This window comes from Octopus bimaculoides, chromosome 9 (assembly GCF_001194135.2).
Source record: "Octopus bimaculoides isolate UCB-OBI-ISO-001 chromosome 9, ASM119413v2, whole genome shotgun sequence".
Lineage (NCBI taxonomy): Eukaryota > Metazoa > Mollusca > Cephalopoda > Octopoda > Octopodidae > Octopus > Octopus bimaculoides.
The window spans coordinates 41,503,763-41,517,761 of record NC_068989.1 but is presented as its reverse complement, the minus strand read 5'-3'; the positions used below and the strand labels follow the sequence as shown (position 1 = coordinate 41,517,761).

The window sequence follows — 13,999 nt, the reverse complement described above, 5'->3', positions numbered from 1 at the left end:
ATATATAGGGAGGGAAATTGAAGGATGCTGCAAAGGAAGATAAGCCAAGTATACAAGAGATACGGATGTTAAAGGGGGTGGGCTATCATGACAAATTTTGATAGGCGTTGAAGTAATTAGAGGTTTAGAGGTTAATGGGGAAAAGGCTGGGGTTTCTTCCCCTTCTATTTCTATTACATCCCTTTCGTTCAGTTGAAATACCAGGGTGGTGGATAGTCGAGCCAAAAATGCCTTGCAGTATTTCATCTGGCTCCCTGCGTTCTGAGTTCAAATCCCACAGAGGTCAACTTTGCCCTTTATCCCTCCGAGATCAACAAAATACACAGTAGCAGTCAAGTACTGAGGCCCATTTCACTGACTATTGTTGTCTCTCTCTCCTCTACCACTCCCCCAGTATATTTAAAGCTTTGGGCCTCCTATGTTGTTACAAACAATTATTATACCATGACGCAGAGGAGAGATAGAGACGAAGTACCGGGATGTCTGATGAACGGAAGGTGCAGGGATGAGGAGTGAGATCTCAGGTGTTGGCATAGAAGACTCGTGACTAAGTGAAGAGAGAGAGTCATCGATGGTCTAAGGTAGATAGACGGTGGTAGCACCTTGAGTGTTGGTCAGTGTGGTTTTGGTATGGAAGGACATACTTATAGACTATGTGGAATAATTACGCTTTAACCACCACCACTGCTGGATGCAAGAATGATGTGGTGATAGCAATTGATGAATAAAAATGGTGGCTGAGAACTGAATTAACTTTGACTTGTCCATAATTAGTATCTATGTAGCTATTAGAGATAGTACAGATAATACAGACTGATTGATTTATGGAAAAGAGACAACTATTCACAGTATCGAGAGGTAAATAAAATGTTGAAACTGAAGAAACGATATATATACGTTCACGTATATATATGTGTGTGTGTGTGTGTGTGTATATATATATACGTCTACGCATACATCTATATAACATATACATTCATACATGAGAGAGAAAGAGAGCCATGTCACGAATTAAGATTTTACTAGAGACGGTAATCGAATTAAGCTTCTTGGAAGTCAGGGCAGATGGTAGAATTTGGTTTCATTAGTTTGGCCTCTACATTAGGACAAATAATGGCAGAAAGGGAGACAAGATTTGGATATTAGGACACTGGTAATGAAAATGGACTGGTCATTTGGTAGAAACCCGTTTCTGGTTCAACTAACCCTGCTCATACATATAATTTTATATATATACATATATATAATATGGGTCATTTTATATGATAAAAGCTTCTTTTAAATAAAGGAAATAATTTAGTAGGTAACTGAAACAGCAAACAAAGCCATTTTTATCAACTCCTTTTTTTTACAGTGAGGAGTGTGCATGTATGTATGTATATATATATATATATATATATAAACTATTGCGTGTTAGCAGCCATACCAGCTTAGATATATACACACAGCTACACTTGGTTATATATATATATATATATACACACACGTGCGTAGATATGGTATATACAAGTTTCATATACAAATCAGCATTCTACTATACACGACACACATATACATACATGTATAAATATATATTTTTATATACACATACAAACCGACTATCGACTTTACTATGCACTTGTTGGGACATTGATCATACGTTTTAATAGACAACAGAATCGACGTGTGTGTATACATATATGTATGTATGTATGTATATATATTTACGTATATAAGTGTAAACAGAAAGAAAGACTTGAAATATATAAATACATATATATATATATATATATATATATATATATATATACACGCATGTATAACTAGGTTTATACTTACAGTTGAATTTACATCAATCTCTACTTTAAACATATGTTGTTGTAACGTTCTCAGTGTGATCAACATGGTTAAAAATTCTCTAGGTATCGACAAATTTAAAGGGTCATGTGAAATCGGTGGAGAGAGAAGAAAAAAAAATCGGTCAAAAGATTTGTTTCCAGCCTGAAAAAAAAATTTGCCTGTTTCACGTAAACGACTCTAAGAGTAGAGTGGCCATATATGTGACGTCATAGACTATGTTGACTTCATGTTGGAAGAAGACTTAGATAGGAGGAAGTGGGAGGAAGTGATAGAGAGAGGGTTTAACAAAAGGGTGATAGTCACAAGGGAGAGGAGAAGAAAAGAAAAGAGAATTAGATTTAAAGAGAGGGAGAGAGAGAAAAAAGAAACTGAGACTAAGGAGATGAGGTAAAATGTAATATTTAATTTCATTCCATTATTTTATGATAAGCGAATTTTTGTAAAAAAGCTTAAATGTGTTTTTTAATATTTGTTCAAATGCAAAATAAAAATTGTGTAAAAAAAGAAACATAAAAAAGGGTCAACAGTTTTGAAAAGAATAACCTATTCAGCAGCAAATTTTTTAGTATTTAATAGTTAATAACGGTAACAGTATAAATCAACCAATGAAAAGCTGTTATGTACCATTGCTGCTGGTTTTGTTGTTACTTCCTGCACGAAACCGACTAAAAATTCGGTTTTGTCCGAGTCAAATCTAAATTGTTCATGGTTACAAGAAGAAAAGGTAAAAAAAACGTATTCAGGACCAAATTTCCCTTCTGTTTGATAAATAGTAACAGCATAAATTTACTGTGACTTCTGTATTCTTGGTATCTCTACTGAACCAAAAATAAAATCTTATCTAGATCTAAAATTTCCACGAGTAAAGGGAATTTATTTTTTATTTTTTACGTTCGGCAAGGCGTGGTGAGCAAACTTTCAGTCATGTCAAATAGCATTTTTGCGCAGTTTAACGTTAATTAAAAGAAGCCAGTTTGCTGTGATTTTACTTGGCTATAATGATTTCTAAAATTTATACAAAGCCAGAAATTTCAAAAAGTGAGAGATAAAGTGGACGACATGGGTTCTAAAAGAATATACAAAAAAAAAGAAGCTGAATGTCTTGGCTGGGATTCGAACTTAAAACGTAAAGGGACACAACTGTTTGCTTATATGTATTTTTCTATATGTGTGTGTGTGTATGTACACATGTATCAGTTCTTTAATGACGTGTGTATACTTTGTACGTAAAGAGTGGCAAGATGGTAAGAAAGCAAGACTGAACAGTTATCACGATGTCTGTAGAGACAGCAGCAACAACATCATCGACATCACCATCTGATTCTTCTGTAAATAATCCACCACAAGTTGGTGCTCCTCCTTCATGTTCGTTCTACGTTAAAAAAAAGAAAAGATTCTGTCGGTTCAGACCGAATAATGACGACAAATATTGCTCGGAACATATATATTTGTTAAATGTAAGTGAAATTAGCTGAAAATTCCTTGCTTGCTTCCTTGCTTTCTTCTTATGGTTACTCGAAAATCGAGAGCAACACCATATAGTACAACCCTCCGACAAATACATGGACGTCTACACGTGTTTAAATGTGTGTGTGTGTGTTATATTTAATTTGTGTCTTGTATTTCTGACAACGGATATTACACGTCTGGAAAAAGAATCATTTCTCAAAATTTTAAATTGTTTTATTTTGCCATCACCACAACTTTTTTTTTTCTGTCCGTTTATAGACACTATCCGTACACAGACACACACACAAATTTTATTTGTTATTTAACCCTAATGAATCAGATCGTTTGATTAAACCGATCCAGCTCTGATTGTCTTATTATATTTGTCTACAATGACATTATTATCCGATGTGTTCTCAAGTGGAAGTTAGTATTATTATTAGGTGCTTTGGCTACTGTTTCCAGCATATTTGGTGACCAGTTAGAGGCTCCTTTATTGGTTTTATTTAATAACACACAGTGTTATATGGGTGTCAGAAAATTTCTCAAAAGTGAGCTTAAAACACTGTCTATAAATTTGTGAATAAAACCTCAGCATAATTTATAGCAAGTACCAAATAAAGGTTAATGTTTACAATATTATCCGGAAACGAAATTTAAAAAATAGCGATCGTTTAATCCCAGTTAGTTGTGGTTTTGTAGACTTATAAAAAAAGCGTCTCTGGTGATTATTCCGTCTTTTATTTAGATATAGAACAAAGAGTTATTCGCAACCACGTAGTTCCGAGTTCGATTACACAATATACCGACAATTATCTTCTACAAAATCTCCGTTGAAATAGGGGCTCAATTAAGTAAGTGCTGAAGTCGATATGATTAGTTAAAAGTTTTGAAGGCGAGGAGTCCGATGACTGAAATCGGTCAAAGAGGAAGTAGTCCTAACGTTTATTGTGCTTTAATTATTAAGTAGTTTCGTTCTTTCAAGTATAATTGTAACTTTATTGCTCCTTCATTAATAGTTAATATTGAATGTAAATTTAAACAGTATTTTGTATTGAACTAAGAATTTATGTTTATTGCGCACTTCTGTACACAATAACAATATTTTAACCCTTAATTCCCACGTGGTAGCCCAACTCTGTAACTTCCTGTAAGATTTATTCTCCATAAATAAACATTTTAAAAAAAAAATTTAAGTCCTTAGATTTCAGTATAGTTTAGATTTATTTTAACGCTAATTATTAGCAATTTGTCAGAAAGAGGCAAGCAAAGTTATGCTTTAAAAAACGTAAATATTCAAAATGAAACTAAAATGGATTACAGAACCATGTACAGTAGTAATTGTCTGTCTGCCTGCCTATCTTAATGTCTTTTAATCACTTGTTTCACGCCACTGCAATCTCTAGGCGAGAACATTAAATTTACCATGCCAGAGCTTTCGATTTGCGGCGAAGTCTCTCGGAAGCCTATTTATTACTTGTAACTCTTACTAGTGTCAAAAAACAAACGTCAGATGATCAAACCGATATTTATCTTTTGCCTTTTGCTTGTTTCAGTCATTGGACTGCAGCCATGCTGGGACACTGCCTTGAAGCTTTTAGTCGAACAAATTGACCCCAGTACTTTTTTTTTTTTTTTTTTGAAGTTTGGTACTTATTCCATTGGTTTCATTTGCCAAACTGCTAGAAGGGGTCGTATGCAAACGAACACCAGTCTTCAAGTATTGGTGGGAGGAACAAACAATGATGTACACACATACATACATACATACATACATATATATTCAAACACATGATGAGCTTCCACATGGTTCCTGTCTACCAAATTCACTCACAAAGCATTGGTTAACCCAAGGTTATAGTAAAAGGCACTAAAACACTTGCTTGAGGTGCTGTGCAGTAAGACTAAACTCAGAGCCTCATGGTTGCATGGTGTCCCTCTGTGTGTGTGTGTGTGCATATACATATAGATAGATAGATTGATAGATGGTGATACAGAGATTTTGAATTTCATTTGGCAGTAGATATCTGAATTTTGCCGACATTTTTTTTTTTTTTGCTGACTGCAACTCTCCGTCTTTGCATCACTGTGAACAGACTGGTAATGTGTTGCTGCACAAGTAAGATGAAATCAAGGCCAGGTGGCAGCAGTATTTCAGTGATGTCTTGATCCATCAGGCCATAGTACATACTGACATCCTGCTTTAAGGGTTTGTACCAGCACTTGTATTTCACCAGACTGATGATCCACTGACTAATGATGAAATAATGGTAGCTGTAGAATTGATGAATATGGGGAAAGCCTTTGGGTATGATTGCATTGTTACTGAACTGGTTGAGAAATGTGGTGATGAGATACTGGGGTTTTTTATCTACCATATTTCATACAGTGTCGTTCAGAAGCAAAACCCCACAAGACTGGAAAGATGCCATCTTTGTTTCTTTGTATAAGAAAGGACTCAAAGATGTATGTGATAACTACCACGGGATCTCTATGTTGACAAAATCTTTGCAAGGATACTTCTCAATTGGTTGCTGAAGCATGTGGCTTTTGATCAAATCAAGGTACAACTGATATGATCTTCACAGGCTGACACAGACAAGAGAAGTGCAGAGATCAGTGACTTGATCTGTACCAGTGTTTCATTGATCTTACCAAGGTTTTGACACTGTACGTAGGCCAACTCTTTGGGGTGTCCAGAAAATTTCACAAGGTCCGTTCGTTCTCTTCATGACAACATGATGGCATGGGTTTGTATCAATGGTAAACTACTAGAACCCATCTCCGTTGAATCTGATGTTAAGGTGATCTCCTGCCCCTTACTTTGTTCACCATCTTTGCTATTGTTATCTTACAAGCTTTTGCATATAGCGAAGCTGGCATCTACACCTTTTACTGTACAAAAGGAATGCTTTTCAACATTGTTGTTTTACTACAGTAACAAAAACTTTCATCTCCTTTACACTGACGATTGCAATCACGTAACCCACTCTGAGGAAGACCCGCAGCTCTTGATTGACTGCTTTTCAGCCACGTGATGAGTTTAGACTTGCAAATCAGTCTTGAGAAGACAGTAGTCATGCTACAACTAATACTAGGCTAGCCATGTATCCCATCATTGATATACACACCAAGAGTACAAGGTTAAAAGTCATGGATACATTTATCTACTTGGTTGTACAATATCTAGATTTAACACACTTGGTGAGGAGATCATTAGAGACTTTTTAAGGCTTGTGATGTGTTTGGAAAGCTTGAATCAATGCTTTATCCACAACCAGACATCAAAGTGGCAACAATAGTTGAGGTCTATCCAGCATGTGTTTTAACTGCACTGTTGTATGGATGTTAGACATTGACAATCTATCACAGACGTATCCAATGTCTCAAGCGATTCCACCAGCAATGCTTGCATAATACCCTTAAGATCTCATGGTGAGCTCATGTGCCTGATATGAGAGTACAGCAACTGGTGAAGATGGCTAGTATTGAGTTCATGATTATGAAACACCAGCTTAGATGTTCTGATCATCTTGTGCAAGTAGAGGACATCAGCATAGCAAAACATGTGTTGTATGGTGACCTGAAGCAAGAAAAGCATCCTCAGTGCAAACCATGCAAGCATTTCAGCAGTACTCTTAAAGACACAGATAAACAGCAGTACTAATACCTGGGAAGATCTTGCATTAGATAGGGAGCTGAGGAAGGATCTGATTGCTACTGGTGTTAAAGTATTTTGAGGACAACTGGGTTGCATACTCTGAGTTGAAAAATGTTTTTTTAATATACAGAGGACATGAGTGCTCTCTGAGAAGGGTGCAAAAGAATTTCTTTTGTACGACCAGTATGGCTGCATCAGCTTCCCAAAGGCAGGCCTATTCATCCACAAACATGGTCATGGAGGATCCTGTGTCTACCAATGTGCTATACAACATGTTCTCTCATGCACCTTGTATGTCGGGTGTGTGGGTTGGCTAGTGGATTCTTTCAGCATTGCAGGTCCCAACACCCTGTTCCTAGAAGGCTGATTTGTGGTCAATGTAGAATGACTTGAAAGCCCTAGGAGCTATATGAGATGTCAGTGATGGGGAGACCAAACATGAGATATTTCTTAGAGTGAAATGGGTTTAAGAAGTGGCCTTAACTCAGTCACAGGTCAACTTCCACCATATGTGTGTTTTTGGATATCAGTCACTTAACATCAGTTTTACATACTATAATTTCATCTAAGGATTGCAACTTCAAGTACCTCAGCAAGTGGAGAAAATTTTTAGGCACAGGTATGATCATATGATTAAGAAGGTTGCTTTGCAAACCACATGTTTTCAGGTTCAGTTCCACTGCATGGTACCATGGGCAACTGTCTTTTACTATAGCCTCAGAAAGTAGCTGACTTTAAAATAAGTACTGGGGTAGGTATAAGCAACTAAACCAGTGCCCTCAAAGTAGGTGATACCATTCATTGATATGTAGTGGAAATTTTTATATGGGTAGACAAAAGACTGTTTATTGGTAACCTGCAATGTTGGAGAAGACCCAACAAGCCTTGCAAGCAAGGTGAGATATATGTTACAATCAAGAAGCTAGGATATATAATACATCTATGTCATTCACAAGGTAAGATTACATCTTCAACTTGATGGTCCTGCAGCATGCAAGTGTGCCTAGATTTGTATCTATCCTACACTGGGTGGGATATGTGATCTGTAAGAAGGGTACTAGAATCCTCAAGGCTGTGCTCTACAGTTATCTGAAATTCCATTGTAAGGATGTCATTAACTGACATTTCAATGATGCAGGAGTCAAATTGGAACAAACAACAGGAAGAAAAGAGAGTAAAAATTAGAGCAAGATATTTTACACCAGGACTACCAACAGTATTCTGTAATAACTGCAAATCATGATCTTGTAACTTGGAGCACACAATACTTAACACTGGCCACATGCCTTCATACACACACACATATCATCATTTAATGTCCATTTTCCATGCTGGTATGGGTTGGACAGTTTGGCAGGAGCTGGCCAGCTGAAGAGCTTCCTGGGTTTCAGGTCTGTTTTGACATGGTTTCTGCAGCTGGATGCCCTTCCTAATGCTAACTACTGTACAGAGTGTAGTGAGTGCTTTTATGTGGCACCTATGAGCCCGGAAGATTAGGAATGCTTAGCTGAAGAGAGATGCAGGGGTCATGCCTGTATGCAAGGATGACCTTGTATTTATTTAGCTTGACACACACACACAACCACATATAGAATAAAAGGATTAACAAGCAAGCAAGTATCAATTCAACTTATAATGTTTTAATGTTTATATATATAAGATGTGGGTTACAGGAGTATAGATCACAAGACATATTTAAAAGGTCATTTGAAGAATGTTTATAATGGTTATGGTATATGCTAGTATTTCCTGGAACAGTTATTGGATAGGTTCAAATTATTGATAAAGCTAGTCACCATAAGTGGTATCCAAAGCCGGATGAGAAAGAAGGTGTACAGATAGTCTGTTAAAGCCATTTCAAGAATAGATGTGCAGATAGTGCATTTCCCTGCAAGCAATCAGCAGCCATTATTATAGTTGCAATTTATTCCATCATAGGAGGAAGAATGAGAGAGAGCCTTAATAGGAAGTAATGATATACTAGTAGAAGTAAGTATACAGAGATAAATTTAGAGGAAGAGCAGCAGAGAATACAAGGTCATAAGAGGCTAGATGGAAAATTAACAAACATGACAAGGAATTAAGTTCAAAAGTTAGAAGAGGATATAGAAAGAAGTGACCAGTGCCAATATGGTAGGGAAGTTGGGGGGAGGTATTAAGTAAGATGGTGTGAAGAAGACCTGTATAGAACAGCAAGAACAAATGAGGCAAATAAATTGGAATTATGTGAAGAGAAGGCCTAAAGCTTTGAGGGGGGTTGACTTACAAGATGAAATATACCCATGAACCAGTAGCTGTGTGGCATGGTGGTCAATGCAAGAGCAATGTATGTGGGAAGGAAAGGGTTATGCTCAGTAGAGGAGGAGAAAAGCAAGAGAATTGAGAGGTAATATAAGTATATTGTTATAAATCAGCTAAATATGATGGGATTCAGGTTTATAAGTTTATATAACCTGACCAAGATATCTAGTACTTTTCTGTAATCTAGAAGACCCGTCCACCCCAACAGAATTAATACAGGTGCTGGTGCCACCTAAAAAGCACCTGATACACTCTGTGGAGTGGTTAGCATTAGGAAGAGCATCCAGCCACAGAAACCATGCTGGAACAGACAATGAAGCCTTGTGCAGCCCTTAACCTTTTCAGCTCCAGCCAAACCATCCAACCCATGCCACCATGGAAAGCCCATTAAATGACGATAAGATAAATAATGAGGGCAGTGAATATGCTTTAGATGTAAGTGTTTGTTTATAGTTACCTGAATAAAAAATTTATTTATTGTAACTATAAGGAATTGATATTTTAAACTTTAAGTTCAATGAAAAGTAGGGATATAATTAAATGTGGGTATAGGACTTAACAGAAAGATCTTAACATTTGTACATTAGCTTAGAATATCTATAAGTGCTTGCTAAAACATAGTATATGCTTGCTAGAAAATAATATTCAATTAAATTGTGCTGGAATTACAAGCAAGATGTAGAGTGATGAATTTAGAATATAGGGGTTGGTTTGCATCATCTGAAAACACGTTTAAAAGTGTCTAGTTGTTTATGGTGGTGCAAGGCACCATGGACCTTTTGATTTAGAAGTTGTAGATGAGTGCATTTCAGTGGGAGGATGGAATACTGTATGTAGAGAGAAAAGGAGACTAGTACTAAAGAGGTAATATTTATGCTCACTTAAATGTGGATGTTCTCTTAGAACAAACTATTCTGCCGTAGATACCATGAGAGAAACTCTCATATTGGCTATTGGTGCAAAATGTACTCTTTGTTTATATTGCTAGTGGGGAGATAAGTCCCCACTATCTATCTGCTAGTGATATAAACAAAAATGTATTTTGCACCAAAAGACAACATGACAAGTTTTTATCATAGTATCTATCACAATATAGTTTGTTCTAATGGAACATCCACATTTAAGTGGTGATAAATATGACCTCTTGGTATTAATACTGCCTCTGTCACTAATATATGTAATGGTGTCGCATGACTGGTGCTTAAAAACATCTGTGCTGGTGACATGTAAAAAGCACCCATTATACTCTTGGAGTGGTTGCCAAGTCAGACTGGAACTTGGTGCAACTCACTGGCTTACCAGTTCCAGTCAAACTGTCCAGCCCATGCAAGCAGACACTAAATGACGATAATGATGTAACACAGTCAATTGCTTGGATATATAGTATCCAAAACCAATCAAAAGTATCTTCAATTCAAGATTTGTCACATTCTCTTACATTAGATTTAAATCTGAATGAATGCTACAGAATCAGTGAAGCTTGAGAAATTGAGGGAATGGTATGGCAGATGTAGTGTGCTTAAGTGGAGAAGAATAATGGGAAAAGGAGTGGGAGTCAGTAGGTTTTTGTGGGCAAAGGTTGACAAGTTGATAGTGGAAGAGATGTTGAGAAAACTAGCAGAAGTATCAGATACAGTAAAGGCAAATTCTAAGGTGGACTGTAAAAGTTCATAAAAGACATGAGCCTATTGAGCTTTTTGGTCTGTGGGTGTTGTAGCACTGGTGCAATCATCAATATACTGACCATATAGCTCTGGATGGATCCCACAAGTTGGGCAAAAATTTGCTCTCAGAGTAGTCAACAAAGTGGTTGTCATAATCAGGGATAATTGTTATCCTTCAGCTCTCTTACCTTAATTTTTGCCTCCAACTCACCCTCACTAACTTTCTGTTCTCTTTACATAACTTTTTCCTTCTTTTACTTTCTCTTTTCCTACAACTTCCTATCTATATAGACAATGTCTTGCATTCCCCCCGTCAGTTGCACAAGCTGAAAGGTTATAAGACTCTGCTGCCTTTTCTTTTTCCTCCCACATCTTCCCCATAATCTGCAAGAAAAACTGTCCAAAACATTAGATTTCCTACTCTCCACAACAGTTTTGTTGTACCCTTTGTTACTTTATGTATGTATGAATGTGTGTGTGCGTGTATATATGCATGCATGTATGTCTTCGACTACTATTTCAACACTAAATATACTGTCTGTTCACCACATAGCCATTGTGTATGTTGTGGTATGTATGAATGTATGTACACATTATGGTGGAATGAAAAGCCTAGTCACATCTCTAGATAATAAAAGAAACAGATGTTTCTTTGGTCTTAACTGACATATAGAATCAAGATAATATTTTCCCTTGTTAATGATTTCATAATTCTATCTATTTAGCAAATTGTTGAACCCTTGGATGTTAAATTCAGGTTTCAAAGCAAAGAAGTGCACCGTGTCATATTTAACTTCACAATTAATAAATGATTCTCCTTCTAAATAATGTTGCAGTGATCTGATATGATGATAGTCAGATGGAGCAGGATTAGGAGAATAAGGAAATTTAAGCAAATCTGTATTTAGTACCATAATCTTTCCCTGAGTAATGTGGGCAATATGTGATCTTGCATTATCATGTGAGAGCAACATCTCTTTACGATTGATCAATACTGGCCCTTTTCCTGTAAATTATTGTGCTTTGCTTCCAAATCAATGACAATACTTCACACTAACTAGTTCATTTTTGTTTGACACAGTTGGATAAATAGGTAAAGTGTAAAAAAGTAAAGACCCCCTTCGGTCATGAATGACCATGGGATTGCACCTAGAAAGTTCCCCTCCAATGCACAAGTCCTGGCAAAGTTGTTCATGGAAGACCAGCAGTCACCCATGCATACTAGCCTCCCTTCTCCATGCCACCGATGTTATCCAAGGGAAAGGCAAAGGCTGATACAATATGGCACCAGTGACATCACAACTCATTTCTACAGCTGAGTGAACTGGAGCAGCATGAAATAATGTGTCTTACTCAAGAACACAACATACACCCAGTCTGGGAATCAAACTCGCTATCTCATGATTGTGAGCCTGTCTCTCTAACCACTGAGCCATGTGCCTCCACTGGATAAATGACACCCTTTGTATTGCATCAAACACAATAAAAAGAAAAGAGCAAAATTTGCGGTGGGTTGTAGTCCTGTTTTAGCTCAACTCCTTTTTCCTTGGGCACTAACCTTTGTCATTTTTGTTGACTATAATTAGAGAGAATCTACTTTTTATCACTCGTGATGATTCTACCTAAGAAAGGTTTGGTATTAAGTCTACAACTCTACTCTTCAATGACAAGCAGAGGGTGACTCTAAGATTTGAAGCAGTCATTTGATGAGGGCCTCTCTGACCAAATTTAAACACCTTTCCTAGTTTGTGAAGGTATTTTATAATTGAAATGTGACATGATTTAAGCTATTTTGTTCATTCCCAAGTAGTTTGTTGTGAATTGTCTTCAACTATAGCTTTCAGTAAAGGTGCATAGCATAGCGGTTAGGGTATTTGGTTCACAATCATAAGGTCACGAGTTTAATTCCTGGCAACATGTGTCCTTCAGCAAAACATCTTATTTCACATTGCTCCAGTCCACTCAGTTGTCAAAAATGGGTAGTACCTGTATTTCAGTAGACCAGCCTTATCACTTTCTGTGTCATGCTGAATCTCCCCATGAACTACATTAAGGGTACACGTGTCTGTGGACTGCTCAGCCACTTGCATGTTAATTTCATGAGCAGGCTGTTCTGTTGATCGGATCAACTGGAACCCTTGCCGTCATAACCAATGTAATGCCATAGTTTTCAGAAGCTGAATATTGACTGAACTTGGTCATGTAGTTCGAGGGCAATCTGCAAAATTGGTCAACCCATCATTGGCATATCCAGTCATTTGAAATTTCATTTCTATAGGTGACCAGTGCCAAGTTATGGCCAGTGCTGGTGACATGTAAGAGGCACCCATGCCTGTGATACATAAAAGGCACTCATGCTGGTGGCATGTAAAAGATACCCATGCTGGGGACTTGTTAGAGGTTCCCAGTACACTCTTAAAGTGGTTGGTATTAGGAAGGACATCCAGCTATAGAAACCAAGCCAAAACAGACTGAAGCCTGGTTCAGCCTACCAGTCCCAATCAAACTGTCTAACCCAGGGGTTCTCAACCATTTTTTACCTATGGACCCCTTTGATTCCTATTTTACTTCTGTGGACCCCCATACCAATTTGATGTTTAAAAAAGCCAATTGTATTTTCATGTGCAGGAGTGGCTGTGTTGTAAGTAGCTTGCTTACCAACCACATGGTTTGGGATTCATTCCCACTGTGTGGCACCTTGAGCAAGTGTCTTCTACTATAGCCTCGGGCCGACCAAAGCCTTGTGAGTGAATTTGGTAGACAGAAACTGAAAGAAGCCTGTCATATATATGTATATATAGATATATGTATGTTTGTGTCTGTGTTTGTCACTCCAACATTGCTTGACAACTGATGCTGGTGTGTTTGCGTCCCCGTAACTTAGCGGTTCGGCAAAACAGACTGATAGAATAAGTACTAGGCTTCCAAAGAATAAGTCCTGAGGTCGATTTGCTTGACTAAAGGCGGTGCTCCAGCATGGCCACAGTCAAATGACTGAAACAAGTAAAAGAGAGTATTATTAGGACTTGTATAAAAATTGTTAAAATATTTTGTGTATTGTAGAAATATAACCAGTTTATTGCAC

The 13,999-nt window shown here is 37.2% G+C and overlaps 2 protein-coding genes across 3 annotated transcripts in view; one reads left to right on the top strand and one right to left on the bottom strand.

The window, feature by feature from the left end:
* The window catches only part of LOC106872556 (UV excision repair protein RAD23 homolog B), an 82,667-nt gene extending 80,542 nt beyond the window's left edge, over positions 1 to 2,125 (bottom strand). The window contains exon 1 of the mRNA XM_014919583.2: positions 1,819 to 2,125. Within this exon, the coding sequence (XP_014775069.1) occupies positions 1,819 to 1,884 (66 nt within the window). The 5' untranslated portion in view covers positions 1,885 to 2,125. The remainder of the gene's footprint in view (positions 1 to 1,818) is intronic.
* A 330-nt stretch (positions 2,126 to 2,455) lies between these two features.
* The window catches only part of LOC106872555 (tRNA:m(4)X modification enzyme TRM13 homolog), a 51,195-nt gene continuing 39,651 nt past the window's right edge, over positions 2,456 to 13,999 (top strand). Inside the window, exon 1 of one of the 2 annotated variants that reach the window (XR_008264890.1) lies at positions 2,456 to 3,296. Coding sequence is in view for 1 of the 2 variants with exons in the window: in XM_014919582.2 (XP_014775068.1) it covers positions 3,114 to 3,296 (183 nt within the window). In the remaining variant the exon portion in view is untranslated. The remainder of the gene's footprint in view (positions 3,297 to 13,999) is intronic. The other variant, XM_014919582.2, reaches the window with a different exon arrangement.